Source organism: Anser cygnoides, chromosome 3 (assembly GCF_040182565.1).
Source record: "Anser cygnoides isolate HZ-2024a breed goose chromosome 3, Taihu_goose_T2T_genome, whole genome shotgun sequence".
Taxonomy (NCBI): Eukaryota; Metazoa; Chordata; class Aves; order Anseriformes; family Anatidae; genus Anser; species Anser cygnoides.
In genome coordinates, this window is record NC_089875.1 from 52,902,626 (window position 1) to 52,928,759 (window position 26,134).

General features: G+C 38.8%; 1 protein-coding gene across 3 annotated transcripts in view; it reads left to right on the forward strand.

The window, feature by feature from the left end:
• The window catches only part of UST (uronyl 2-sulfotransferase), a 182,022-nt gene that overhangs the window by 91,104 nt on the left and 64,784 nt on the right, over window positions 1-26,134 (forward strand). For all 3 annotated transcript variants that reach the window (XM_066994179.1, XM_066994181.1, XM_066994180.1), the window contains exon 5: window positions 9,759-9,912. In XM_066994179.1, coding sequence (XP_066850280.1) covers window positions 9,759-9,912 — 154 coding nt within the window. The remainder of the gene's footprint in view (window positions 1-9,758; window positions 9,913-26,134) is intronic.

Consider the following 26,134-nt stretch of genomic DNA (forward strand, 5'->3'; position numbering starts at 1 on the left):
GAGATGAAGCGTGAACTCAATTTAATCTCACGTTTTAATTAGCCCTTAAATTTCAGTATATCTTATTTGTCTGAGAAGCCAGAATGAATTAACGCCCATCAGTAGGATGCGAGGAATCGGCCTTTCTGCACTGTTGGGCTGCTGCCCCGTTCTTCTCTTCAGTTGCAGCTTAATACCTGCGGTGTGTTTGCATTTGGTGTCTGTGTGCCTGTGCTTGACAGGAGGGGACAATGCGTTCCTTTTAGCACAATTTTCTAAATTCTGAAGTAAGGCTCATACAGCTGTTCCAGCTGTTCCGCCTCCCTTTCCAGTTTCCCCCCACGCCTAATTCCTGAATAACTTCTGAACCCGTTGGCCAGTTTCAAATACAATTTGTAAGGCCGGTAGAAAACCCAGAGACAACCATGTTGCTGCAGGTGCCTCCGTTGAAAGGAAAGCCAAGCAAGACAGAGCTGCCAGGCTTCTGCTGGGCCACAGCCAGTGGCCACCACCCTCTGCCCTGCTTGAACGCCAGCCCCAGCTCTGCTGTGTCTTTCCTGCTCGGTGCACAAGGGATGTGGGGGACAGGTTTGGAGGAGGAGAGAAAAATCTGTTAGGTCTTCTGCTCCTGAGGGTACTTGTCTTGAGTCCCTGGCATCAACATAAGAAATATTTCTGGTTTTCTGTTATTCATTAGTAAAGTTAATGTGCAAAGCCCTTGTTTTTCTTGAAAAAAATCTTTTTTTTGGTAAACAGACTGTATCAGCATTACTGATTTTTATGTTACTTTTTAAAACAGACACAGAGACCAATACTAACTAATAAAAATCAGCCTGTTGTAGGGACAGACCCAGTCACATGCAGTAGTGCTGATGAGTTTGGATCCTTTGCTTCAACTCAGACCCGAGTTCTGAATTATGGGTACCAGTACATCACGTGCTATATGAAGCAGGTATAGGCAGAGAGAGATTCAGTACGGATAAGTGCAAAACTGTGCTTGATTTCTGAATGTTGTTCAGTTTTTGTTGTTGTTATTCTTTGCCAGTTGTGTTCCTTCTGATGCAGAAAATGACAGTTCAACACAGCACTTTTACATTACAGCGTTCCCTGTTCTTGGGCTCTGTAAAAACGTGTCCATAGCCAAGAAACAAAAAGCAGGTAACTCTTGGAAAAGTAACTTGCCTATACATCATGCGAATCAGCTGCATGTTTGAAAGCAGGAGCGCTCTGCATTGATTGGAAGCTTGGCTTTTGAAAGCCTTGCATGTTAGATTTTGATTGTTCGTAAGGGTTGTATGATACAATGATACGATTTAAAAATGATTCCCATTTTAAAAAACAGGTCATCTTGCTTCGCCATGGCTTAACCTGCGCATGTGTCTCTGACCTGTCAATTTGGAAACATAATTGAACTTTTAAATGTTTTATAGACTGCTAAGATGTCTGTAAAACAGCGGTGATTCTGTGATGCTGCTCTCTTTGACTTAAAACAGAGCCATGGAATATTTGTCATAACCCTCCCATTTATTAACAGCTTGAGAATTCTTGTTTCTCCAAATTCTCCAGAGCAAGTAATACCACACAGAACGCAGATGTTTTGCAGAACATGCCTATTATGTGTTTTAACTGTCCTCAGCTAGCTTTTGAGAAAAGTGTTCAGGGCAAATGTGTGGAGCTGGCCTTAGAAGATGCTGAATGTCCGTGCCCCTTCAAATACAAGCCATAGTATACTCTGCATGAAATGCAGTAGATCAGTCAGCTTGCACTCATTTTGTACAGTTCAGTGGTAGGAGGGATTGGGCTTTTGAAATACCTCCTTGAAATGACATCTTGAAACAGTGATAGCAGCCTAAGTTTATGTACTAAAGTAGTTTCATGTTGTGGATTTTTTCTCCTTTAAAAAAAGAGAATGTCATTAAAAATATGCTAAGAAAAAAAAATTAGTAACCTTTGGGTAAGCCCTTAAAAGTAGGGAAATGTCAGCTAAACCTATGTGCCCGGCTTTAACACTATGTCTTTATGTGTGTTCATTATAATCTATATTTTTTGCTAACACATCATGAAACACTTTCTACCATCATGTGAGGTCCGCCTTGTAAAGTACACATCTCATGAATGGCCACATGGTGCTGTAATCCCTCCTACATCTTTTTTTCTTTTTTTATACTAAATTTTTTAATGACGTGACAGTGTAATGATGTTTTTTAACTGTGACTTGATGGAAGGCTAAGCACAAATCTAACGTGGAGTTTGACCTTTGTATGATCTAAGAGTTTGGGGGTTTTGTGGTTGTTTTTTTGTTGTTGTTTGAAAACATTGCTCTGTAGTGAGTTTTTTCACAGTTTTTTAGATTATCTTATTTAAAATTTATTTCCATAGATTTCCTATGTTCTTCACATAGTAGACTTTTCAGCTTTCATTTAGCAGGTAATACAATATTCAATGAATAGAAATCATTACTTGAAATTTAGTTACTGTGGACTGAAGGCCAGTGGGATTAGGCAAAATGCTTAAATTATCCTTTTTTACTGTTGTTTTGGTTTCTGTGCTCATATTTGCACTGTAGATTATATTGCCAATTTTGGAGTACATTAACTTGAGAAAGATGTTCATTAATCAGAAAGAGCCCAAAAGCAAGTAAAGGAAAAGATCAGAGAGAAAAAAGTGACCTGTGACAAAAGATTGAAAGGGCAGAGAAAGAAACAAGAGAGAAGACTGGGAAAGAGGGGACTGTGATAAGATAAAGGAAATATACTGTTCTTTGAAAGTAATGATATCAGAAGTGGTGGTCTTAAATTGCATCAGCAGAGTTCTAGATTAGCAATCTGAGAGAATGCTTGAACAAAGACAACAGCAAAGTAACAAAATGCAATATACTCATGGATGTTGGAGTTGGTAGTGACAACTGCATAGCTGATTCTGCCTTGGGGCAAAAAGTTGGATTGTGGCAATCAAGTCATTTCTGTAGTCTTTCTTACCCCTGTGCAACGCATTATACAGGCTATTTAGTTTTGAACTACAGCATATCCTTTAGGACAAAAATTTAAGCCTTGATTCAAAATTACCGATGATGGAGAATCCGCTATCCTTGGTAAATTCTCCTAATATGTAATTGTTGTAAATATTGTAAATATGTGAATATTGTCCTGTAATTCTAAATTTTGAGTTGTTTTTCCTCATAATTGTTTCTGAGAAAGCCAATTGATTCCTTTTTATTGGATCTCAGAATCCATTTGCCTGCTACGTGAAGACTCCTTTTATCTAATTTTTCTCCTATGCTATCTTTCATGTGTAAGTTCTTATGCTGTGGTAAAATCACCTCCCAGCCTTCTCAGGTGTTTTTATTTTCCTTTTTGTTCTCTTTTCAAGGTGAAGGCTCTGCCCTTCTTGACATCTTTTCATTGCAATGTATTTTTTCATCATCGTGACTCTGCTCTGAACTTTGTGCATTCTTTGCTTGAAAAGGACTTGGAGCTCGGTCAGTGGTCGTGTCGGTACAGTGTCAGGTCTTTGCTCCTCTCTGCTCTTTCATCGTGGAAGAAGGGAAACCAGGATCATTTTGGCCTAGAAAATCTCACGCTGCTGATAATTTGTGCAGGCATGCAGGTCCTTATCAGAATTGCTCCTTCCCTGTGAGTGTCCTCTGCTCTTGGTTCTAGGCGCTTTGTTTTTGTTTTTTTTTTCTGTCCAACAATGTGTGTGTGCTTACATCTTGCTTGCGCTGTGGCTTGCTCAAGTGTCTCTGTATCATCAAACCACTCCATTTATTGTTCTTACCTCTTGCTACTTCATTATCTGAAACTGTTATCAGTGGTTTTCTGCTTTTCTCCTGAACCACAGATAATGATATTAGACAGTATAGATTCAAATACTCAAACATGATAATATCCACAGATCCTTATATTCGATGGCGATTGCCTAGAATTTCACTTTTGGGACATGGCTGCCATGTTTTCAGTTGTTTTTTTCAATCACGTTACATTGATTTTTATATTCTGTGCGTTGTCACACAACATTTACTACTACCAAGTTATGGGGTGTGATGAGAGGTGACTTTTCACTACGCCTAGTTTACTGTATTTGAATTTCCATATGGCACTCAGCATTGTCTTCAGTTGCTCTGTGACAGCCATTTCCACAAAACAGCTGGAGTCCCCATTAACAACCCTGATAAAAGCATGCAGACAGGAAGCTGCATATGCAATACCGAGTAACTTCTGACCCTTGCCTACATCCTCTGCATGATAGCCTTCCTAAGAAGTCAGGTCACAAGATTTATGTGAATAACCATCTCAACCAAATCTGTGCTCCCGGTCAGTTTTGAAGATGCATCTTTTCTGCATACCACATTGGTTGATTTAATACTTCCTAAAGTGTTGTATCAGCTGTTCTACTATTAATGGGGATTTGTCATAATAATTTGTAATTATTTTTTCCATTCCTCTATATAATGTGCAACATTTGCTTTTGATGGAACATCTCCAAATTGTAGCAAAATGTTAACTAGAGGTCTAGAGAGTTCCTGAGCCTGACCTTTTGAAAGCCTTGAATGCAAAGTATCTGGAATTAAGTGATTTTAAATCATGCAGAGTTTGACTTTAGCTGCTATTAGTGTTGTGTTTATAATTAGTGTTTTCACTCTTGCTTCCAGCTGTTCATAAACTAAACCACAAATAGTAGTTCCTTCTCAAGTATTCCCTTTACTTGAGCTGGGGATGCTACCTAGACATGGGCAGGAGTTGTATCAGTGTTGGTGCTGTTCATTATCAATTTATATTTCAAACTACTTTGATATCCTTAGTGTAAGGAAAGGCATAGATACAGATAATTTTCAGTATGTTTGCCATGCATGAATGTAAAAGGCTGGCAGAAATACAGCATAAAATATTTTGGGAGATCTACAGTGGTGTAATCTGCCAGTCTAAGGCAGTTTACTAAGCAATTCCTTTGGTATTTTTTTTGTGATGACATTACCCAGACAAGTCACTCAGAAGCTGAAATTTCTGCTGTTAATGTCACAGCTCCAGAAGGGGTAGTTTCTGAGAGCAGTGTTGCCAGTTTTCACCATTTTACTGTTAACCTTGAACCACTGGGCACTTCGGATCACACCTCCCATTCGAGGCCAGCCCAGCCAGGAATGCAGTCTTGAAATTAAAAGGATTATCTCAGCACACTTTTTCTTTTTTTCCTCCTAATTCCAAAGAAAAGCTTGAAAGCATGGCCACAGCACAGGGTAAAGGCACAAAAGCAAGAAGATAAACTCCTTGAGTTAGGAGTCTGGCAGTACAATGCAGCACCACACAGGCAATCCCTCAGCCTGCTCCTCTGGGATTTGTTGCAAAAAAGGTGGCAGCTCATCCTTGAGGAGGGTCAGTGGAGCAACCCAGACTTGCCTGATGCCTCATGTACAGAATGGGGTTGCTTCGCCAGAAGTGTATGTTAGTAAGAGAGATTACAGTGACCTTTCATTTCTAATTCTTCAAATAAGATACCTTTTTTGAAAGACAGAATTTGATATGACTGCATCTGTTTAAGTCCTGAAAAGCTGGAAGTTGTACATTGGGGTTTTTACATGATCTCTCCTTGAATCTGTGCTGCAGACCAGGTAATGGAGCTGTAAGAACAATTAATCTGTAAAGCTTCCTGGGCAATTATGCTCTCGGTGTGGTTGTATGAAGCTGCAAAAGGAAATTGGGCTTCCTTTCTGAGAAGGACGCAATATACCTGTCCATGTTAATCTGACTGTCAGTTCTTCTTTGTTTCCATTATATTTAACTTGCAGCAACTAACTCATTTGTTTAAGAGGACATTCTTCACATTAAAAGAGTAACAGGCAGCCGATGTTCTTACAGAGAAAAGGTTGGGAATCTTGATTTCCTCTAGGAACGTGCTCTGCCTGTAGGGATGAAGAAGCCTGCTTCTGCTTGTGCAAAGAGTTTTGTGCTGAGCAGAACGGCAGCAGCCTCCTGAAGTGAAGTGACAGGACTGCATTCATATTTAACCTTCCTTTAAAAAGGAGCTTAAATGAAGAATTACAGGAGCTGAGATATCCTCCATTTTACAGCAAAATAAGTTGCTTTGGTTGAATTTCTTGAAATCTTTTACTGCTTTTTTCTTCCTGACTCAGATGGGGCTTGCTAACTGTTTTGGGCACAGGTTTTGCTCATGTAAATAATAAAATCAGAATTCATCAGAGAAGTTTTTTCTATGACAGAGTTACAACATCTGGTATATTTCTCAGCCTTTTTTTCCTCCTAAAAAAAAAAAAAAAAGGGATGGGGAAATGCTACAAATGAATCTAAGTATCATTGATTGAAGCCTGCAAATATGCTAGTTATTTTGATGAGGAATCTGAAAATACATCTGTCACAACAGAGTAATTAAAATTAATGCGATGTAATTGTATATGCTAAATAAATCAGAAGCTAAGTGCAGAAAGAGCATTGCGGAGGATCAGTGTGTACATTTTCAGCTCTCTGTTGTAGAGGTTGTGTCCTGTCCTACTCAACCCAATTATGGCAATGTGCTGCTGGGCATGAGAAGGACCCAGTGTATTTACCAGGCAGGATCCAAATGTGATTCCTCTTATAGAATATAAGCCTTCTGCTCAGGCCTGGAAGAGCATAATTGGGTTTCTTTCTGAATCCTTCACAACAGATACTTGGGGATACATAAGATGATAAGATGTATAATGAGAGCACTGTATGATGTTATTGTTTGCAAGAGCATTTTCAAGTGGGTGTTATTAATTTGAAAAGTTGCATTTGGGAGAGCTAAGTAATATTTAATATGATGACTGATAGATATCTAAAAATGGGCAGAATGTACTTGAACAAATGGAGCATTGATTTTCTTTTTTTTATCTAAACAGCCTAAGGTTATTGATTTTTAACCATTAGGATTTTTTTTATGCCCTGCAACTGCTGCTTAGCTTCCATCAGAGTCCCAGTACAGTCCGTACAAACAAATGGTTGGAATTTGAAGTATTATAAACCATGCTTAAAAAATGCAGATTTGAATAAGAGCCAGAACAGATTTAAGTTTTCTAAAAATTCCCTGCTTGCTGCCTGACGGAGCAACTGCAGCTGGGTGTATACCAGGCCGGTTAAAGTGTGCAGGAAGTCAGAAATTTGAGCCGTGTGGTGTTTTGGAAGGCCACAGTCTCCATTTCCAAATGAGAAGTTCCTCTGCAGTTCTTTGTGAAAGAGTGACTTCCCATCCCAGCTGTCCTCTAGGGACAGACAAGCCTCTTCTCTCAGAGCTGTTGGTACTGAGTTTACAGTTCACGTGTTCAGGGACACGACCTTACCAGAAAAAGAGCAGGCTTTAATGCTTTGGGTGGTTACTTATGCAATCTGACCACTCCTTTTACTTCAGAAAAGACAATGATTATTTGTTGAATATTGTATCTAGACAAATAATAACTGCCTGGTTTTGCTTTTTTTCCTCTGCCGAGGAGCGTTTAGGCTTAGCATCTTCTACAAACCCCAGGCTGGATACCCCTGCTCTTTCGCTTCTCTGACTTGTAATCTTTCTCTCTCTGTCTTAAGACAACTTGCTGCTGCTGTCATCTGTTCTTGCTGTTTTCATTGCTTTCCCTTTTCTTTACTATTCTCCTCTCGCATCTGTCTTTAGATTACTGTCGATCTGCATCAAGCAGCAGGAAAATAATATGTTTGGTAATTTAGGTGCAACCTAATCTTGCCAGCAATTTCACTTGAAAAAGTAGTTTTCATGGCTACCAACCACGGCATTCACCTCCCTTTTTCTATTTAAATGTATATTGTCAAAGGTTTACGTCTTTAATTTTCTACGGTAATTGCAGGAATGTCTGTTTTTTATGTAAGTTTTATTTCTGTATAAAGGCAAAGACAGCAGCAAAAACAATCTCAGAGAAGAATTCAGGATGCTTCCGTTACAGACATATGTCCAAATTGGGCTATGTGCTAATCAGGAAGCAAGGAGCATCTGCCTTCTTAATTGGATTGTTTCAAAGTTTTCTGCTGTCTGTGCATCTACAAATTATGAGAGTGATCCTGCAACATTAAGGTCAATGAGATTACTGATACGCATACATAAATAATTATAAATTACTGGTATACATAAATAGATATGCATAAATAATAAGTTATAAATATACACAAACCTTTGCAGGCTGTGTTTACTGGTCTGGGGAATCATGCAGAATAAGAATAAAGTTGGAACTGTGGGATTTTTCTCATCTCTTACTATAAATCATATTTTTAAACAATTTTGCTGTGTCTTTAATATTTATGAGGAGCCCTGATCTTTTATTATATATATTCAATTATTTATCTGACTCAAAAAATGAAGAAAACCTGAGAGTTGTGGGGTTTTTTTTCATCTAAATGGTGTCTTCTGTTTTCTCTCTTCTAATCTAATATTTCACATTTTAAAATAAAGAAATACAACCTGTGGCTTAGAAAATCATCTGAAGAGCATTTAAATACTTAAATATGGCTATGTCCTTCACCTCCCCAAAATAAAATATGAGCTAGTGCTTAGCTAAAGATTGTTCTCCTAAAGGGTGGAAACACTGTGGAGAAACATAATGCATGCTCTTAGATCAGGAAAATTTTAAGTAGGATTTATCCTAGGAATAACTCTATCCAAATAAGTTTTACTTTGCTCTGTCTCACATCATTTGCAGTCCATAAGTCTGTTGCAGAGCATCAATGTTCATCCTTCTGTTTTGACCAAGGAAGAATATAAGCACCTTTCCTCTTTCCTTCCCCTGGGTTGGCAATTAGCCCTATTCTGCTAGTGATACATGTTGTTGTAAAATAAGCAGCCAATATTTTAACACTCTGAAAATACATTAAAATCACGTGCCTTATCTTCTCAAGCTCTCTTTTTCCTTCCCTTTCTCCTTTTGTATCCCATATATTAAACTGAACATGTTTGTCTTAACTACCAGGAGGAGGCAGGTACTCTAAACTGCAGGTATCTTTGCTGTCTTTTGCTTTTGAACAGACCCTGGTCACAGGTGATTTTACCCCTTCCTTTTCCTTGGACTTGTGTGTACTTGAAATTAATACTTCATTATTTTTTTTTGAAGCAGGATTTTTCATATTGACTTTTTTTTTCTCTTCCATGAAATGCAGTACGAGTGCAAGGTGCTATATAACCACTAAATAACCTCAAATCCAGCAGGTGGGGCAGGTTTGGGGATGAGAGGAGGAATATCTGCGCAAGTTACAGCAAATAAATAGATGGAAATACCATGCATATCTGTCAGTTCATCCAAAGGAAGCCTTTTGAAATACGCTTGAATGTTGCAAAATCCTTAGCATGTTCCCACTCCTACTGTACAGATGAAGGTGATGCAAAGCTGCCCTATGGCAGTTAGTGTCAGGCACTGCCTGCTCTGACATGACTTTCCAGACGGGAAGCAAGTGTTTAGAAAAAGAAATGTTCATCCTTGGATTCAGCTGCAAAAGGTTCTTCATCTGAAAATTGTGAGGAGAAAACTGAGAAGGGTAATCCATTGACACAGTGGAAAAAATTGGTCTTAAGCTAAAATGTTCGTAGTCCACATACAGCTTAATGTGATATCATATTTACCTTTAACCCTAAAGAAATCTCATGTGCTTTTACAGAGTTTTGTAACTAGTCATAAGCATCTCAACTTTACTTCTAGCCTTGTAAATGCTGTGAACTCTGTAGAGAATAGTTTGAAAGCATTCAGGGGAAAGACATACATTTGCCTCTCTGAAACCTTCTGGTAAGATTGATTCACCCATTTTTCTTCCCACCAGGTTTGGAGGAGACCAGCCAGTGTACATCAATATTATTAGAGATCCTGTCAATCGATTTTTATCCAATTATTTTTTTCGACGTTTTGGAGACTGGAGAGGAGAACAGAATCACATGATCCGTACCCCAAGCATGAGGCAGGAGGAGAGATATCTGGTATGTTTAAACAAAGGCTCCAATTACTGATTTCCGTGCGTAGATACATAATGCTGATGTTCAAACTGGGTGCTTGAAAAGTGGGAGACCAAGGCATCTTCAGTGTTGCGTTTTTCATCTGACTTCATCTTTCTTGGTCGTTAGTTTGGCCATCTTTAATGTGAAGACTGTTGCTGATGAATTCAGTTACCCTGTTTGATCCTGTATAAGCTGGCAGCAAGTCCCAAATGCCATTGAATTTCAGTCCTCCCAGTGACCTGGATCTGGACCGTACAGTAGTTAGATGTAATAATTCTGCCAATAGTTATCATTGGGAATATTTGGATAAATTTCTAGGCTGAAGCTGCGGCTGTAACTGTGAAGCCTCACTAGAGGAAAATTGGGAAAAGGAGCAATTCAGTGCACCCAAGTCTGATATTTTTGCTGGTGGTTTGTGCACAGTTTCTTCACACCAGGGCTCTCATCTCATTTCTAGGTTTGACTTTGTATTCTCTTTTGGATTAAGAAGATGGTAATAATGCTTGACAAGCTGCTGTTCATAACATCAGTTTTTGTTTTGCACAACTGCTGAACTATCATAATGCTCATAAACCTTTGTCACAGATGAGGATCCCATGTCAGTAGGTGTACAAATGCTGAGTGAGGAACATGGAAGTAGGGGTGCTGGTTCACTTGTTTGGTGCCTGATAACTGATCTCTTTGCATGCTCACCACCACCTACCTAAGAAGGCAAAAAGGTGGAATTAAATATTAACTTCTCTATAATGGAGATCCAGTTTGGTTGGACTCAGCCTTCAGCCACACATGATCCTGCAGAGAGGATTCAGTGACACAACTGTGACAAGACAGCGTGATGTTCTCCTATGAGATGTTACAAGCCAGATGTACTGAAACGTACAGACCTAATTCCTGTTGTGTTTGTATGGGTTTAAAAGCTAAGAGAAAAAAAAAATTCACCTCTTATTTTCATTTGTGTCGGGGTGTTCTTTAGGAAGTTATATTTAATTATTTATATGCATGTACACATATGTACACATACACAAATCGTTAAAAAAGCTACAAACAAAAGGAAATATTAAGTGGCCATCTGTTGAGGACATTAGTCATTTTGTTGAAAAGGCTGTTTGTCATTCTGAGACTCTGATCATAACCTTCATAACCTTCATCAAAAATATTTTTCTTTTTTGCTTCGATCTCCAATTCATTGTTAGAAGCCTGGAAATGTTTTTTGGCATCTGACCTCCACCTCTCCTTGGCAAAGTTTGATTGTCAGTCACGCTGCTCAAAGAGGGTGGTTGGTCCTGTCAGAGTAACATATAGGCCACCTGCCAGTGAAATTAATTTTAATGAAAGCCACTCATTCTGAATGTTAAGCATTTTTAAGACTTCTGCTATTCAACCAAGTAATGTATTATGTGACTGCATTTTAATCTTTTCCTCGGTGCTGCAAAAGAATCTGCTGGCATGCGTTTTAAAACTCAGGTAATGGATTTTGTGGTATAGTAGCTTCAGAAGCCTGCTAAATCAATTGCCTGGTCTAGCTGTGAAGAAACTAAGCAGTTGGTTTTACCTCTGTGCGTGTGAGCCAGTGCAGCACTTTAGCGCACAAGCGATGGCTGTCCTGATTGCTGTCCTTGTACCTCTCACAGGTTTTCCCTAATATTTGCCTTTTTATTTTACTGAAAATTCACCATAAAGTGTTGCTTTTTTGCAACTATCTGAATGATAAGCTTGAAGTTAAGAGATCTCAATTTCAAATGCTTAACGATAACACTAACATATTAAATAATTTCTGTATTTATGACAGAATTAAACCTAAATCATTTGGGATGAGATGTGCCTGACTGTGAGCAGATACTTGGAAAGCACAGGGAGGATACAAGAAGCTTTTACTTTTCTTCTTTCATTGTGCCTCAGATCAAAAGCTAGGAAAATACAAAACTGCTGGTTGTTACAGAAGGTTGTGCTCTTTGCTGAAGATCCTGAAAAGCCTTGTGCTGGTAGCAGTTAGTTACAAAATGGACTGGAGAATCTGTAAATGTCTAAGGCCAAGTAACTCCTCTGTTTTACCAGAGCCAGGTTTACATGAGGAAAGGTGTTCAGCCTTTGAAACTGGGATATTCAAGGGCTAATTGCTGTTTTCTCTTAGCACTGATGTTCCTGGCTTTGCTTCTCTTGGAAAGTGTTTTGGCCACCCTGGCATCATGGCCAATGACTATGAGCACTGCTCTTCTCTCTTGAAAAGCTGAGAGCATGCATTTTGTCTCAGAAACTTCAATGTGAAAGTGTGGGAGCTCAACACCTCTAAAAAGGGGGCTCTTAAATAAGGGAATGAAAACATTTTAAAATCAGGTTTTGTAAAGTTCTGTACCCAGTGAACTCCTGCTGTGCCATCAGGTTGTGATATCCTTAATGGAGGCATTCCCTTCCCTTAGATCTGACCCATAAGGAAAAAAAAAAATGGGGGATAGGGGGCTAGGTAAAAAAACTTGAAGTCTTTTTGTTTCTTGGGTGCTCTTTTTTTAACTGTGAAAATCCTAACTGCTGACATTGCAAAGATGAGAAAAAAAAAAAGACAAATTTCTACTGTTCACTGATCATTTGAAATCTTCTCTGAATAGAGCTTCAGGCTTTGACTCCCCTCCAGAGAAAACAACTATTCATTCAGGAGTCAGATAAATTGTTTTAAATGTTTCGGCAAATGCCTGTGTTTACCAAAATTTAATTCAAAGCCAAGATAGAAAACAAGTCCTTTATTCACAAGCCAGATACGGTGGAGGCAGCTGCTGCAATGTGAGACTTCCCATCCAGATTAGCCAGCTCCTTGCCCTGACCTGGCACTTTCTCAGCTGGAGTGAGTTACTGTCAGTCACCTAAACAGATCACTTCCAAGCTATCCCAAAACAAACAGTGACAACACTTTAGCGTGGAATACTGCAGAGAGGGTGCTGGTCTGAAATCGTAGCAAGCACTTCAGGTAAACTCTCAAGCGTGTTCTTGGGAGAGTTGCCCTATCCTATGTTCCTGTAAGATGGGATGAATTCATGATAATGAATTCAAATTCATTTTAGTGGATGTGCTTCAGATTGAACTAGAATAAATACACTTCAATAAGGCAAGTAATCCCTTGTCAGTACAGCTGTGATCGCTGCTTGTACCCAGCAAGAGAAGACTAGGCACCAGATGATATAGCTTAGGGCCTGAAAGTGCAGAAGGTAAGAAGCTCTCCTGACAGTGTGACTGCCGTAAATGTTTGAAAGCTTTGTATTAAAACTGTCCTTTCCAAAAAGCCTATTGATGATTGTCTGGCACTTATTACAACTGCAGTGTGAAACATCGAAAGCAAAAGACACGTATGGCTTTCTCATCTTCCTTTAATGCATTCTAAAACTTTGATGTAGGACTGCCAAGCCTGAATAAAGGTGTGAAGCAGTGTGAGCTGTGCCCTGTTGATTGAGTTGCAGAAAATCTGGCTCTGTGTGCTTCTGATCTCTCTTAATTCCGGGGTTGTTAGTAGCATGGCTTCTAACTCAAGACCTATATATCTTTCAGCTGATTTACCAGGAGAGATTTTATGTAAAGAGAGAGAGAGAGAGAGCGAGCTTAGTAAATTAAGAACCTGTCACCTACATATAGGATGTTTCAGATTTTCATTATAATTAGTGGTTAAGTTTGCAGCGTATCTCTACCAGGCTCAGCATAGTCTTTCAACATCTCAGGAAAATAAATAGGAATTTCTCATCTAAAAAAATAATATTTGAACATATTCAGCTTTAAGTATGTTAAAGATTACAAACGCAAATAATTCTGTAAATTTGCATCTGTCTTTCCGTCTTTTTGTCTTTTCAGTTAAATTTGTAAAAAGTGCATTAGGATCACTGCAAAGGAACAAAGTAAAATTCAAAGGATTTTAAGAAACTTTTAAGTCAGATTTAGTATAATAACATAGACATCTCTGAAAAAAAATTCTTTTATTACTAAATTTTTAAAGCGGCCTGTTGGTTTTTAGGTTATTTCATAAATTTTAAACAAAATTCTAAAAAATGCTGAACAGTTAAACTCCATATAACATTTTTTGTATTCCTGAATTTAAGGAATTTGCTTTTGTAACTACAGTGTTGTTCATTAATATGAAAAATTCACTAAATAAGCTCAGGAATTTTGTCACTTATATCCCCAAATTTCTATCAAGAGTGGAAAATGCTTTTTTACCAAATTGTGTTGGTTTGCTGGTGGCAGCTAGCTGTCTTAATCCCCACATTTATCTGAATAAGAAAAAAATATTTAATTGTGGCTAACCGTATCTTGAATTTTCAGTATTAGTAAGACATTGAACTTTCTCCTTCATAACTTTAGCTAGGTTTCTTGAAGCTCTTCGTTTTGCCAGAGACATGGCCACCAGGAGAGGTCATGGTGCTGAACCTGTGGCTCTCCCTCCCTGCTGCCATTCTCCTGTGTGTTTCTAAAAAGGAGTGGGAGAGTTGCCTGCCTGCAGCTTGGGTGCATTTCTATATGGGATTTTTCTGCTGAGGATCTCACAAATGGCCAGATGTTGATTGAACCACAGACTTTTTGGAGGGTCTGGTGAACTTAGTATCATTTGGATTTAAAAACTGAGGCATGCAGAGGTTAAAATGATTTTTTTTAGGTCTATGCAATGCGTACCAGGCATTAGGGATTTCTTATTCTTTTTTTTTCTTTTTTTTAAAGTACCATTTTCAGTTACTGGGTTCATATCTTTAGTTGAGAGACCAATATTTTACACACCCTCAGGGTTTTCCCTTCTTCCCAAACATACAGTAGTCATTTTGCTCCCCGTGCCGTATATCGGTGCTGAGATGACTTGAAGTGGTCATTCACGGCCCTGCAGCGTGTCCTGAGCTGCAGGGCAGCCTTGCAGCTATACCCCTGGCCAGAGGATCACACAGTAGCATCAATCACTGCGGCTGCCGGGAGGGCACCGCTGAAGCGCAGCCACCTGTCAGCTGACCCAATTAGAACAGTTTGCTGCTTCTTCCTTCTAATGAGTGCTTTTAATAGTCTCCAGCTGTTCTCTTTTGCTGTATTAACTCTTCACAGTGTTTTTTTTTTTCTCGTGTTTGTGTAACTCTTTGCCTGCTGTGTATGTTCCAAAGAACCGAGCAAACCACCCTGCCCTCAGATTCTCCCCATTTTGTATTAATAATATATTGGACCTTGAGGTTAAGGATAATTCAGACTCAGTTGGAGGAGAGACTGATTAAACAACTTATAAAGCAACATTAAAGGAAATGTTTTCATGGCTGACATTTACTTTTCAGTGACTTTAATTTACAGAGCAATATTTTTTAATGTTCCCCTGTGGATTTGCATTCCTAATGTTGCAACATTATGCAATTACATGAGAGTGAGAAAATGGGTCTTACTAATCTGTTTTCATTTACTGATCTGAGTCAGTTGCATAGGGTAAATAAGCAACATATCATGGTTTAACATTGCAGCACTAAAATCTTTTATGCAGTTCATAATAGATACATTAATAGCAAATATACAAAGATATGGATTTTATTAATATTGCTCTTTTATTTTCATTATATCATTCTGTATTGCATTCCTTTTCATGGAGGCAGGATACAGGATAACCACAATATTTGCTTCAGAATTTCAAAACATGAGGTATTTTTTTGTGCAATGTTCTACTGGTCAATTATATGTGACTGAAAAATTCTGGCTGTTGGAAACGTTAAGAAACTACATGAGAAATCTGAGGCCTTAACATAACAGAGTCTTAGCACCAGCAATAAACTGTACATGGTATTAAAGCATTTGTGTATATAATACTTTATGTTCTTATATTTAAGGATATAGCTGTATTAATCCCAGTTGAGAAATATGAATCTTCATTTTTATGGTGATTTTGCCAAGTTCGCTAATAGCATTTTTATGAGTATAAAAAATACAAGATAGGACTTGATGGTCTCTTTTTTTGGGTTGGTTGGTTGGTTCTAAATGCATTATGGTAGCATGGGGAACTAGTTTTCTGCAGCTTCGCTGTAGGAAGCTAGTGTTTGTAAGGTAGAAAATCCCAAATGCCAAACAGAGCGTCTAATACATTGATGCTGACCTTTTTAGGCCAAATAAACTGGATAAGGGAAGAGGTTATGTCCATGTTATATTTTCAGAACGTTTTGGAGATTTAAAAGAAGAACAAAAAAGAGCATTCTTGTGTAGCCCAGGGATAAAAGCCAGCCTCGCCTTCGGCGCAGGCGGGAGGGCAGTTGGAGGGGTGTGTAGGCCTCATTTCACAGAGGAAACGAGGTGGTCTCAGCGGACACTTACCAGTCAGTAGGGCCTGGGGTGTGGGGTGGATGGCTCTGCAATAGCATCAGCTCAGTTCTGAAAAAAAAAAAAAAAAAAAAAAAAGCCACTGAGGACAAAACAGAGAGCGTCATTGTGTTTAAATCTGTAGTGTAGCTGCATTTAACCTCCTTGAACATTTGTGACCTCCTGTTTCCAAAATGGGTTTGGAAGAACTGGAAAATATCCAGAGCTGGGTAGGAGTAATGATGAAAGTATGGAATAATTTCCATGCAAGGAATGACTAAGTAGATTAGCACGCTTCAAATGAGGAAGAAATAAAGAGGGGAGAAGATATAACAAGACAAGTTTGCAGGAGGCATGGGAAAGTTGCATAAAGAATGAATATCCGGGCAAGATCTCTTCCTCAGGAAATCTCTGACTGGTACGCAGCCCAAGCCTGGGGTGTAGAAGAAGGGTCTTGTTCTTTCAGTCCTGGCAAGGTGCATGCTAAGGGGCTCTGGTCAGGGTCCTGGCACAGGTGGGGCAGCCTGCAGATCTGAGACAGGATGGCCATCATATGCTGGAGCTGGTTTGTAATCGGAAGACACTGGGGGGACCCTGGGAGGCAGTGGAGGCACCGTGTTTGGGACCTGGGAGAAGGAGAAGATTGGTTTGGAGCTCTTGGTGTAAGGCCAACAAGGTGTCTGCAGTGGTGCAAGCAGAATCGAGTATACGGGTGGCATTTTATTAGTTGGTTTGCATATATATATTTCATGTGTTAGCTAAGAGTTGACTTAACTCTTAGCTTTATTAAGCATTATTATGTCAGCCTATCTTTCCAATAACCTTAAGCTCTCATTCCCTACCCCAGGAAAAAGTGCTGAGAGTGTGCAATTCACTTCCTCCTGTACATACAGTAGATGTTCCTCATAGCCTATACCAAGTTTCTAAAATTAGTGGCTGATCCAAGTCAGTTAAAATCAAACTTTTATCAAGCATACCTGCAAATGAGTTCAACTGTTTGGTGATTGCACTTAGTTTTCCTTATAGACATTTCTAGTTAAACGTGTTGTGTCTTGACTTTAAAGCAATTGCATGTTTTTGGGTTTATGCCACAGTGGTTAAGGTTCTGTTGTCTTAGAGCTCTGCTGATTGAACTAAGTTTTATAATTTCCAAACTGGCCTGAAGCTCTTAATTGTTAACAATGTATTGATTATTCTCAAACTTATCTGAAAAAGATAAGAGACAAATATATTTACATTGTGAAATATACTCACAACTTTGCATTGTGCCCTGTGCCAAAACAGAAGATGTGAAAATAATTAATGTAGTGCTTTTAAACGTGCTTTTTTAAAATACGTTCTTTCCAAAATGTAGAAATCTATTGTTTTTGATGTGCAGTTTTTTCAGTAAGGATGAGTTTTAGGTGTTTCGATAATTTTTGTAACTCCTGATGGATTGTTCACGTTTTCAGTTCGCCTTATGTATTTCATGTATTCTTGATTGCTGTCAATATGAAAACAACAGGAGGGCACAATTAAGGAGACAACAATTAAGTGGTTCCCAATAAATGGTTACTTACAACAATTAGCTGGCAAGTAACCGTTGCATTTGAATGGAAACAAAGCTTAAGAGAATCTCCTTGTGTGATGTGCATGTCCTCTTAAATGCACAGTCCAACGTTTTGTGCTAAGCTAGAGTTCTGTGCTGTAGTAGTCATCCAGTAAAACCAATTATTGCTTGATACTTTCTTAGAATGGCAGGTTTTTTATCAAGAAGAAACGAATAACTCCAACTTCCTTTTCTGTTAGCATAAATTTTGAAATTAATGTCTTTAAAGTTACATTCTATACGTTAGCTAAATGACATAGATTTTGCGTTAAACAACAAACGATATTTTTTTAATACCATATAATCATATACGTATATTCAACAGTAGAAGCTTGATTTTTTTTAATGCTTGGTATTGTATTAATGCTTAATTAAAAAAGGTTTGAAGTCTTGTCTAATGAAGTCATAGTAGCCTTCACTAGAAAACCCTACTAAATACCTTCCTAGGTATTCCTTCCTTACTAGGAGTAGATCTGTTTGTTTTTCCTGGTTGCTTTATGCTCTAACTGCATTAAAACAAAAATGTTTTATTGACAGGGAGATGGGGAGGGAAACTGCAGGACCTTTTAGTCCTCTTTATAGATGGCCGAGAGGGAGGCACCACTCCTCTTACAGTCAATATATTGAACATGTTCAGCTTATGGTGTGAGAATGTAATTTCAAGCAGTCGGGTATACACTTCATTATGTAGGTATCAAAAAAAAAATGCAGGAACTGACAACCTGTCAGAAAAAAAATGAATTTATTAGCCTGTTTTATTTCTTGTCTGTCACTCTCCTTCCTCTTTCCTTTTTGTGGTTAATACATAAGTTTTCTGGCTGTCAGCACTGCCAGCAAAGTGAAATAAACTGAAATCCTGATCTCTGAAACATCTTTTTGCTAAAGCTTCCAGAAAGTGGAATCGCAGTGAGAGTTCAGTATCCTGGGGTTAGCAGAATAACCTGCCTATGGCACGCTGATAGCATGGTAAAATATAGCAGTCTTTTCCTAAAAACATTTAAGACTATACTGTGCTCTAGATTTCTGGCACATTCACAGCTGAGATATTTAAGGTATTGTGCAGTGTTAAACTGTTAGTTAGTGTGCACAGTTATACTGATGCCATGAATGTATTCTAAGTTATCTATTTCTCTCCTTATCGTTAGTTTAAACTGTGTATCATCAGCAAAGCGTTTTCCAGGCACGTATTTTTTGGTGGTGGTGTGGACTCTTCTACTGAATGCAGAAAAACTGGATAAATTCTGTATTTCTAAGGCTGAAGTGGTTTATGGTTTATGCTGAAACCATGTGCAAGCCGACCAAGATGCAGCACGTTACAGAAAAAAAAAGGGACCTTCAGTGCCCAGGCATACTCAAGACTTAGCTTATCCTATTTCTTGTAGATTTCTTCCCTTCTGAAATCTTGTACCTACCCTTAGTGCCAGCTAGCATGGACCCAGGCGCCTTCATGAGCACACCATGCCCCATACTGGTCATCACCAGGCTCACGTCGCTGGAGCCAGGGTGCACGCAGGGTGCCCAAATGTCCCTGGGGGCACAGCTGAGGTGCACGTCCACGCTGGGACAGAGGGAGGCACTTCCAGAGGTTTCCTTCAGATGCTAAAGCTAGTATGTGGTTTTCTGCCCAGGCTAAATAAAACTGCTGGTGCCTGTGAATAGTAGCTCTTCTGTTGTGGCAACTTCTATCCCAATGCCATCTATTTGGACAATGTTAGACCGTGGATTTTTGGCTTTTCTATAAAGCCAAAAGCAGCGTGCTCACAATGCTAAAAGAATAGGGTGTCTTACTTACAAATAAATTTCACTGTAATCATTGGCTGACTAAACACACAAGTGTAGGAAAGAACCCTCTGAATGACACAGTGAAAATGAAGCACAAAATGCAAATTTTGTTTTTGTTTGTTTCCTCACAGAATGAACAGATCAGAACTGGGGAGTAGTCTTCCCAACAACCAGATGTTATCTGTCTAGTCTTGCTTTGTTTGCTTCAATATGCTCCTTAGAGGTAGAAATATGCATTTGTGTTTCTACAAAACAACTTCTAACTAGATACCAAACACCACAGATTTTTGTTGGCAACTGGATTTGGATGTTCTCTCCAGTGCTTGGTGCCACCTGGCAAGTGGCTGGTTTGCTTTCTCACAGGAGTGTCTTCAGGTGTCAGATATTCCAGATATTCAGATTTTCCATCTTGACATAAAGGGTATTAGAGTGGATGTTTTTCCTTCCTTTTTTTTTTTTTGTAAGACTTAAAGTTTTATTATGAGGTTATCAGCATGCTAATAGCCTCAGTTAAATGAACTTAAATGAACTTTTTAACATGGGGGCCCTGGGCTGGTATTTAGTGTCCTCCCTTCTCATATTTTCCCAGAGGGATATGAAAGGATCAGGAACAATGAGTCAGAAGATCGGCCTCTTTGCCAGCCCGATAAGCAATTACAATCAAAAGAGCATTTGGCAAGTGCTTATTGCAGTTGCTTTGGGAAGAATAATGGTTTCTGTGCCCTGAGATGAGGACTGATTCGAACCACGTGCTCTGAGGTGTCTTGGCATCTTAATGAAATGAAAGCCCAATGGAAATAAACCCAGGCATCTGAGTGGTCACTGATGGTCACTGGGGGTACTTTAGAAAACTCTGCACAGCCTGTTTCCTTCGGCCTTTTTGTGATGGATTTTACTTGAATTAAAAAGTAAAAAACAAAACAAAAAACTAAAGCAACTTTTAATAGCATGGCAAGGTGGTGTTGCCAGGAGAAAACTAGAGGGAACAGACTGGGACAAGCTGCAAACCTGTGTTTGTTGACATTGAGTGGGGTTTGGGGCACTTGGCCATTGTTTCCTTAAAGTCAGTCAACTAAGGAAAGGGATTGCTGCCAGGAACTCATTTTCTTGTCTTTCTTTATAATTCCCTGCTTTTTTAAAGAAAGAAATGGGAGGAAACATGAGACAGACATCAACTGTTTCAGATGCTTTGTTTTTTTCTTGGGATGACTAACGTTAAATAACCTTACTCAAAAAGCACAGCCACTCGCAGACCTGTTGGCTGATGATGCTGGTTACAGTTTGATGGTTACGAACTAGCACGGGAGGCAGTGGGGGCCTGTCTGGAACGAAAAGGTAAATCCTTCATTCAAAAGCAGCTGTAAACCATACATATCAGTTAAGAAATATGTTATCCATGAACTGTTTTAAGGTAGGGAAAATTTCCTATCAGGTAAAATTGGTGTTCGTTTTTTCCGATTTTTTATTCTAAGCGTTCTCTTCTTGTGTCTCGTTGACTAGTATTTTCAAAGATCCTATAGCCCTTGCAACTATAGCTGCTATACCTAGACAAGAAAAGAAGAACAACAAGAGTGTTTAGCTGATTATTAGGGACTCTGGTAAAGGGACTGCCATTGTTTCAGCAAAGCTGCCTATTGCTCAGTGAATTATTGAAACACAGTCTAGTCAGGTTACCTTGAACTCAACTTTTTCCTATGAGCTCTGGTCCAAGCAAAGCCAGCTACTATTCATAACTAAGTTTGTCAAGAGTAATTTCCTTTTTCTTGGGGAAAAATCCACTAACTGGTGGCAAATAGGAAACTTTCCATGGTGAATGTGGGTTGCTAAATGAGATTTTTTAGAAATTAATTTTCTGTTCTCTTTAAAAGGGGAGAAAAAATAAAACAAAACTATGCATCAATGGTTGGAGGAAAAAAGAAAAATCAAAATTCTTCAGAAAGTAATCCAAAGAGATGATGTCTTCGATTTAAAAAAAAAAAATCTTTTTTTTCTCTCTTCCTCCTAGTAGAGTTATTAACTTACATGATTTATAATTGATCTTGTTACTTGTACTTTTTGAAGTAGCATCTGGAATGAGATGATAGATTCTGGATTTGCATGTAGGGAGGAAAACATTTTTCTGTTTTTCAAGGCTCTAGAAAAGAATTTCAGTAGATGACTCAAGGCTCAAAACTAAAAAAAAAAAAAAAGGCAAATAGGAACATTTTTATGTTTCTAAATCTTGTTATTTTAGGAGTTTAAAATACTTGGAGTTGTCCATACAGTGATTGTCTTGTCAAACTGACAGATGAAATCAACATGTTTGTTCCGTTTTCTTTCTGCTATTCAGAATGGCACTGCTAGAAATAATGCAAAGTATTAGTAATCATCCAGAAAAAAAAAAAAAGCATTAGAGCTGTTCAGCAGGGGGAAGATTATAAATAGGAAAATTAGATGGGGTCAGCAGAGTAGACACCATCCCCAGGTGCAGCAGCAGCAGGGAAGCCACGTGCAGAAGAAGCGGTTTTTTTCTTCTCTGCTTTTTTGTATCTAAGCCCTGAGAGGTGAAGGAAAAGATTCAAGGTCAGCAGACACAGCAGAAATCTGATAAGAAAACAGAATTAGGGCACAAGTCACACTTCTAGCTCTTTTCTCACCATTCAAAGGCTTGTGGTAAAGTGCCACCACAAGTGAAGTAGATTGAGAGGATATAGAAGACATTTAGACCTTGTTGCTATAAGGAAGCCTGTTGGTTTTTTCCTAAAGGTCAATACTGTGCTTTAAAAACTATCATCTAACTTAAAAAAAAAAAAAAATAGCTAAAACAAAGGAATTTATTACCTGTACTGTATGATGATGATCATACCTTTTCTCATTTTTAACGAGAGGACAACAGTGTCCTTTTTATTTGTTCTTTTCTTTTTTTTTTTAAGAAAAAAAGGGGTTTTTTTAAGTGTCTTTTTTAAGTGACAGTTATTTCAAGTACACATTGTAGGCTGTTGGCTACAGTCCCTTCCCCTGAAACATCATTGAAAGAGAATTGGAAAGTGAATGGCTGGAATTCACTAGAGAGCTAGACTAAGCTATGGTTGAGCTGTATGTTAAAATGAAAATTTTAAGCAACTCAGTGTTTCTTTTCTTTAACGAGAATTTTGCTTCATCTTCTGATGGGAGAAGCTTAGCAATATAAATAAATACTACAGGCTTCAGGAAAGCAGTTTTGCTTTTGTTTGTGTGTGTGGCATATTTTCCCTTCTCCGTATACATACTCTTGCTTTGAAGATTTATATTGAATAAAGTAAGCCCTTTTCTCCCTAATTTTTGTCACATGAACTTCCATTACAGCATGTGCAAATAGAATGGTCTCTTGTTTGTTCTGTCTCTGTCTTGATAGAATGAATAAGACAGCATTCATGTTTAATGCCTATTGCCAAGGAAATTAATTTCCCTTTGGCTCATGGATCATTTCTCTCTGATAACATCTTTAGTGTTCGGAACTCTGATACTTGTTTTAACTAGACTTTAAAAAAAAAAAAACTTTCATATTGTTAAAACTATTTATTTGTGGAGATTTACTGAAACAGTGTAATGTTATTGTCAAGATGTTACGGAGTTCATAGAACTTAAATGTCTTTCTGTTAGTATAGGTGTTTTGAGGTTTTTGCTAAAATCTGGTAAGCATGATTTGTGAGTATGAGGTCAGGGTTTAAAGGAATTGACCTGGGAAAGAAGACGTGAGAAAAATGCGAAACTACAGAAATGTCATGTTATTAAAATAGGCTTCTCTGTGTTATAGCAACTAAGCAATATTCTGAAAACTTTAAATCCCATGTTATCTGTGCAAACAACATAGTGTTGTAAGTAAACATATGGGAACTTCCTGCCTTAAGTCCTCGTTGGGAGCTGAACGTGAGATGAGATGTCCTGGGCGAGACAGGAGCACCATCCAGCCCGGCTGGGGAAGGGCTGCTTCCCCTCCAGCATCCTCCCAGCTCCTGACATTCTTCAGCTTATAGATTTCCTCAGCCAGACGTTGTTTTCATATCTGTGTTTAATAACCCTCGATAGACCATTCTTCCTTGAATTTCTCTTATTTTTAGATTTAAAAACCCAATTACACTTTTGTCATCCAAAGTATGCATTTACCGGCCCTGAATTTCTTCCAGCATTTCATCACCTAATCATTTAGCATTATAGGGTTCTTCTATAACTCCCGGAGCTCAGATTTCTCATCCACTGTCACTAATATTCCCTGAAAAGCATTATTTTACTGTTAAGCCTTCTCAGTTATGCACAAGCGATGTCTCAGAACAGATGCTGTGCATCCCTACTCAGTGTCTCATTTCACTAAGAAAACTAGCCATTTTATTTTCTGCCTTTGGTTTCCTGTCCTTTATCAGCCCCTCCTCTATTTTTTTTCCTTGGGAATTTACATACATAAGACTGTCTTTATCATATCTTTAGGGACTGAATCACAGAACTGTCAGAAATTGGAGAGGCACAGCCTTCTCTGCTAAAATATGTCGATTCTTCCTCTTGCTAGTTGTGTTCTTCGTTATAGTGTCCTCTAATACTAGCTGGTTCTGGCAATCTTTTCTTATGTTCATTTTATCCATTTTTTCTAAAACATCTTTGGCTGTCACTTCATTTTGAAACTTTTCTTCTGATTAATTCCCTCCCTAGAGGGCCCTTTTCTGTATGTGAAAGCATCCCACCTCTCCTATGGGATAAGAGATATTTTTCTTCTGATACGATTTTTCATCCCAAACAATCTTTAATGCATATTATTGCTCAGTTCTGAGCAGGACTTGCTCTCAACTCAGTACGTGCTGAGTCTTAGTGTTGTAGTGTACTTGATTGATCAGCAAGGCTTTTAACATAAATAGAGTGGTATAGTATAGAGGTGATGATCTGCAGTGTTGTACAATGATTTCTTCTGTATCTTATCCAATTTGGTTTTTAAAAAAGGTGTCGCACAAATCTGGGATCCAGCATTTCAAGTACAACAGAAGATGCTGGGCTCTAGGAGCCAGAGATATGAAATGATTCCTTCATTCTCTCCATAGCACTCTCTTCTTCAGAAGAGAACTTACAGAAGACATCAGCAAGGTATTTTCTGCTTTATTTGGAGCTGGAAAAGCCTAAGTTAAATGTGCTCTGTTTTCAGGCTTCTAAGAAACTGAAGAGAGTCCAGAAGATGTTCTGAAAAAGGAAATACTGCAGGGAAATGCAAATCTTCTGAGGAGTGAAAATGTGTTGTATAGCAGTTGTCGTCCAGTTATTCCACGTGTTCATCACAATTTAAGACAAAAAGGAGTTTCCTTAAATTACGTAAAGGTGTATTCATATCAGGTACTAGTAAATATTTTTTGACTATTAGAGAGAGAGAGGATATGGACATTTTTATGTACACATTGGAGAAATGACAGCCTTACTTTAGAAAAACATAGTTTTCCCTTAGCGAAGGATGGACTAAAAGGCTTCTCGAAGCCCTGGGTTGTCTGTAGCAGCCTTCCCCCCAAGCACAGGTAGCAGCCAGAGCTGCGCTGCATCCCACTGTCCCGGCACAGACCATGTCCCTGCCTGTGCCACCACCCTTGCCATGGTAAGCCTCACCTGCCATTTGCGTCTGCTTCAACCCCACTGACTTCAGCATCTCAGTCCAGGCTCAGTCCATCATCTGTAGCTAGCTAACTTTATCCATGCTCCACAATTACCTTTTGTGAGCTGCATTTGTCTGTCGACGCGCTGCTTTTCTCATGAGCATCTCTTGGCCAGCATCCAGCCACTGCATTCAGAAGGGCTGAGAAATCAGCGAGGTAGAGAGTATTTCCTGTTCAGGGCTTGCAGGATTGCATATGTGCCATCCTTAATTGGCTTTATTAGGGGTTATCATCTGAGCAAACTAATTTTTCAGATTCTTCTATGAAGAAGTGTTGGTAAACAGAAGCGACAGATGTACTGTCTTGGTGCTGCTAGTTGCCACTGCAATTCATTCTTTATCACAGCATAATGCTCCTGCATAACAGGATGATTATTTAATGCTCATACACTTCTTCCAGCTGGCAGGTACTCTTTCTGGCATAATTTCTTTCTATTTTTTTAATATATTTCCTGTACTAAGATGGTTTGAGGTGAAAAATACAAAAGCAATGGAAAAGGAAGATGTCAGAAGATAACTACTTAAAACTGTTACAGAATCACAGAATGGTTTGGGTGGGAAGGGATCTTAAAGATCATCCAGTTCCAACCCCCCTGCCATGGGCAGGGATGCCACCCACTAGATCAGGTTGCCCAAAGCCCCATCCAGCCTGGCCTTGAACACCTCCAGGGATGGGGCATCCACAGCTTCTCTGGGCAACCTGTGCCAGGGCCTCACCGCCCTCAGAGTGAAGAATTTCTTCCTAATATCTCATCTAAATCTACCCACTTTTAATTTAAGGCTTTTAAGACTGCAATGAGGTCTGCCCGGAGCCTTCTCTTCTTAGGCTGAACATCCCCAGCTCTCTCATCCTTTCTTCGTAGGAGAGGTGCTACAGCACTAAGGAATGATTTGGTTCTAATTAGTAA